Below are 4564 nucleotides of genomic sequence, written 5' to 3' on the forward strand. Positions count from 1 at the left end.
CGCCAGGGCCCCTGCGCCCCCGCCGCAGGTCATACCCGGAAGGACCCGGGCCCCCGCGTCCGGCCGGGCCACCCGTCGACAGCCCTAGGGACTCAGCAGCCACAGCCTGCACAGCCCCGTCCAGAGCCCCCGTCCTCCCACCTCTGCCCGGCTCCGGGGTCCTCCAGCTCACCTAAGTGCGCGAGTTACCAGGGTCACCTGTTGGCTCCTATCATTGCGCCACCCTGCGGGCAGAACCCAGTTTGAAATAGCGGATTCGAGCCTCACAGTGGAGGGAGGGATGATGAGCTCAGGAACCCTGTGGATTAGCATCCTCGCCAGCCGCCCAAAAGTCGAGCCACGCTGCAGAGAACCCGGCGCTGGGCAGTCAGTTACCCTTAGCCCTCTGACCCAGCCTCAGTCGAGGGATCAAGCTGCTGGGCGCCCTGCCCACGCGGTGAGGTGGGCGGGGCGGGGTCCGCTTCCTTGGATTAGGGGCGGGGCGCCAAAGCTCCGCCTCAGTGAGGGCGCGCCCACCAACCCGGGCCGGGAGGGGCGGGGCTTCGGCCACCGCTTAAAGAAACTTGTTGCGGGTCCCAGAACTGAGCTGTAGCGGCGGAGGAGCGGCAGCTGGGCGCTTACGGCGGGGACAAAGATTGGGTCCTGCGTGGCAACCTTGGATTCCAGAGCGTCTGTCCACAGCGTGACCGGGTGCGACCTCTGGGTCCATCCCCACTGAGCACTTCTCCGAGTGTGGCCCTGATGCTGGACATGAGTGAGGCCCGCGCCCAGCCGCCCTGCAGCCCCTCAGGCACCGCTAGCTCCATGTCACACGTGGAGGATTCAGATTCCGACGCGCCGCCGTCGCCCGAGGGATCAGAGGGCCTGGGCCGCGCGGGGGGCGGTGGCCGAGGGGACACTGCTGAGGCGGCAGACGAACGCTTCCCAGCCTGCATCCGTGATGCCGTGTCACAGGTGCTTAAGGGCTATGACTGGAGTCTGGTGCCTATGCCGGTGCGCGGTGGCGGTGGCGGCACGCTCAAGGCCAAGCCACACGTGAAGCGGCCCATGAATGCCTTCATGGTGTGGGCGCAGGCGGCGCGCCGCAAGCTGGCGGACCAGTACCCGCATCTCCACAACGCAGAGCTCAGCAAGACCCTGGGCAAGCTGTGGCGGTGAGTGTGGGCTTCTTGACACTACGGGTGAGGAATGGAATGTAAGGGTTCAAGGCCGTGGCATCGTGGCCAAACTTGGGCTGTGCTCCTTGGCTGGTTCCAGGGTGGGTCTGGTGGAAAAAACATCATGGTTAACAGAGACATGACACCAGGTGTGGGACCTTGGAGATGGACCGAGGCCGGTGTCTGGAGTGTGACCCCTATCACTTTCTCCCCTCCTGGGGTATCCTGCTGAGCACCACAGAACAGGCATCCCAACTTTGATTGGCTCACGGGGGCAGGCATCAAGCTGCTTTGTCCTGGGCAAAAGCTGGGACTCCGGATAGCCATGAGGAGTCCAAGTCTGCTGGCTGGTACTGTCCCCAGGTACTTCTCCGAGGCCTCACCAATCTGGAATGGAGGAAGGAGAGAGTAGTTGAAAAGCCAGAGAGGCTGGGTGGGCACTTTGTCATGAGAAAGGCAGGCAATATTGAAGAAGAAGGCAGCACAGAAGTTGCCCAGCACAGCACTTACAAACCCCCAAAGTGGCTTCTACTTGAATTTGAAGCAGTGCACATTAGTAACATCGGACTGAGCAGGACGGCAACATTGTCTTGCCCTCTCTCAGCTTTGCCCCACAGGCAGAGGCGCAAGAGATTCTCCGGTGTGTGTGCATGGGGGACTTGGGGGGAAGGGGCGGGGTGGTGAACAGTGCCCTGGAGTTTGTCTTCACTGCTGGAAGCTTGAGACTAAAAGCATAGCAGACCCAGCTAGCTGCCTTGAGTCACAGCTGCCTCCCAGGAAGCCTTACCTTTGTCAAAGTGTAGTTTTCACTGGGTCCTGTTGTCCTAGAGAATGGCTGAGAGCGGGGTGGGATGGATGAACAAATAGGGTTGCAAAGGGGAAACTTAGGGACTATGGAGAATTGGGGTCTTGCTTGTTCCTTGGACTATAAAGAACATACAGTCCTCATCACACAGGCCTAGTGGGCTCCTCCCCACTGGATTCTTAGTATGAGGACAGACTACCTACTAGAGGGTGTCCTGGCCTCTCCTGCACCCTATCCTGTGCCCATGCTGCCTGACACCAGGTCAGCTCCACAACAGTATATGTGCTGGTGTTGCCTGGGCCTTTGGCAGCCCCAGAGCTCTGTGGACATCCTTGCCCTGCTGTGTTCTTTGCAGCTTGCTGAGTGAAAGTGAGAAGCGCCCTTTCGTGGAGGAGGCTGAGAGGCTCCGTGTCCAACACAAGAAAGACCACCCAGATTACAAATACCAGCCACGACGAAGAAAGAGTGTTAAGGCTGGCCGGAGTGACTCGGACTCTGGCACGGAACTGGGCCACCACCCTGGTGGTCCCATGTACAAAGCTGATGCAGTCCTCAATGACACACACCACCACAGCGACCACACAGGTAGGTTCTAGGACCCTTAGCTTGGGGTAGGCAGTATTAGGACTGACCTGGGGTGTGGGAAGGTCTTCCCTCCAGGGTTGGCAATGTGCAGAGGGCAAGACCTTCTCTGGCTCCCTGAAAAAGCCTCTGGATATAAAGCTTTTTCTGATGCTACAAAAGGAGGGGGCTGCATAGCCCCATCCAGCACACTGAAGATGTGTATCACTCACTCACAATCTTCCTCCACTCTTCAATGACTGTAGCATGGAACAACAGCCCCAGCTTCAGAATCAGGCTAGTTAGTGGGTGGGGTCCCAGCAGCCAAGCAGACTCAGTGAAGCTGGAGGCAGGCTGCAAGCTTCCCTTTACTGGGCTGTGATGGAGGAAGAACAGGGTTGTGTGGGTTCAGCTTGGTCCTGTGCCCAGGGCCAGGCATTCCAAGAGTGCCCCATTAATGCTAGTTCTGGTGGGGCTGGCTGGCCACTTTCCATCCCCCACCCAGGTCTTCAGGGAGGGGCCTTGGGTCTTCCCACAGCACAGTGCTTAACGGAATTTTCTCAGCCAGTAAGTGAGGGCTAGGTCTGAGTTTGCAGGAATTTCTGGGAAGGTAAGGAAACAAAAAGCTGTTGATTCGTACCTGTGGCAGTTACCAGGGTTCCTGGTGTCACCCACCAGCTCCACCCTGGTCCCACAGAAGGAGCATTCATCCTTGAAATATACTCTCTTCCTCAGGCCAGACCCATGGGCCGCCCACCCCACCCACCACCCCCAAGACAGACCTGCATCAGGCCAGCAGTGGAGGCAAGCAAGAGCTAAGGCTGGAAGGGCGCCGTCTGGTGGACAGCGGGCGCCAGAACATTGACTTCAGCAATGTGGACATCTCCGAGCTCAGCAGTGAGGTTATCAGTAACATGGATACCTTTGATGTCCACGAGTTTGACCAGTACTTGCCCCTCAATGGCCACTCAACCCTACCCACAGAGCCCAGCCAGGCCACTGCCTCTGGCTCCTATGGGGGAACCTCCTATTCCCATTCCGGGGCAACTGGCATAGGAGCATCCCCTGTGTGGGCCCACAAGGGAGCTCCCTCGGCCTCAGCCTCGCCCACAGAGGCAGGACCCCTTCGGCCACATATCAAGACGGAGCAACTGAGTCCCACCCACTACAATGACCAGTCACATGGCTCACCTGGCCGTGCTGACTATGGCTCCTACAGTGCCCAAGCCAGTGTCACCACGGCTGCCTCTGCCACGGCTGCCAGCTCCTTTGCCAGTGCACAGTGTGACTACACTGACCTGCAGTCTTCCAACTACTACAGCCCCTACCCTGGCTACCCACCCAGCCTCTACCAATACCCTTACTTCCACTCATCCCGCCGGCCCTATGCCTCACCACTGCTCAATGGGCTTTCCATGCCACCTGCACACAGCCCCAGCAGCAACTGGGACCAGCCTGTGTACACTACCCTGACCCGACCATGAGGCTGCTGCATCCTGGAGGACTCAGTGTCCATGAAGTATAGCCAGGTCTTTGAGGTCTTCCAGAAGCGTACTCGGTAGAGGGTGGAGGCAGCCAGCACAGCCTCGCTCCGTCAAGTGCCTGCTGAATCTGCAGGAAGCCAGGCTTTGTCACCCTGTGTCCCTTTGCCTCTGGATATCCAAACTTCTGCCAGGGGACAGAGCTCTCTCTTCCTCCTCTTCTGTCTCTGAGGTAACTGGTCATTTCCAAAACAGCCATTCTGTCTCTCTCCGGTTTGGATGAGTGGGTACCAGCTCCTGGGTTTGCATCTCAGTAGAAGAGAAGATAGCTACAGCTAAGGACAAAGGAGAGCTCCTTACCAGCCCAGCCAAGAACTCCCTGGGATCAAGGGAAGTTGTTCCCATGGTGAAAGCACATCTGTGGACGCCCGGGATACATCGACTTGGGCATCTCTTGGGGCTGATGTGTGATGGAGGGGTTTCTCATTATCACAGTTCTTCCCAGCAAGGTTTGGCTGAGACAAACATTTCTTGTTTTTATTTTTATGTTTTGTAATTTT

The 4564-nt window shown here is 58.1% G+C and overlaps 1 protein-coding gene across 1 annotated transcript; it reads left to right on the forward strand.

The window, feature by feature from the left end:
• Positions 1 to 565: 565 nt before the first annotated feature.
• Positions 566 to 4353, forward strand: Sox8 (SRY-box transcription factor 8). The gene is made up of 3 exons (XM_051181103.1): positions 566 to 1154; positions 2318 to 2547; positions 3259 to 4353. Exons 1-3 carry the CDS (start codon positions 742 to 744, stop codon positions 4005 to 4007), a joined length of 1392 nt encoding a protein of 463 aa, XP_051037060.1. The 5' UTR covers positions 566 to 741; the 3' UTR covers positions 4008 to 4353.
• The last annotated feature ends 211 nt before the right edge of the window (positions 4354 to 4564 follow it).

This window comes from Phodopus roborovskii, unplaced genomic scaffold (assembly GCF_943737965.1).
Source record: "Phodopus roborovskii unplaced genomic scaffold, PHOROB, whole genome shotgun sequence".
Lineage (NCBI taxonomy): Eukaryota > Metazoa > Chordata > Mammalia > Rodentia > Cricetidae > Phodopus > Phodopus roborovskii.

What these genes read in the sequence shown, in the direction of transcription:
- Sox8 (XM_051181103.1), top strand. Translation starts at nt 742, where the DNA reads ATGCTGGACATGAGTGAGGCCCGCGCCCAGCCGCCCTGCAGCCCCTCA. An exon ending in ACCCTGGGCAAGCTGTGGCG is followed by an intron (nt 1,155 to 2,317) that starts GTGAGTGTGGGC and finishes TGTTCTTTGCAG; the next exon opens with CTTGCTGAGTGAAAGTGAGA. An exon ending in CCACCACAGCGACCACACAG is followed by an intron (nt 2,548 to 3,258) that starts GTAGGTTCTAGG and finishes TCTCTTCCTCAG; the next exon opens with GCCAGACCCATGGGCCGCCC.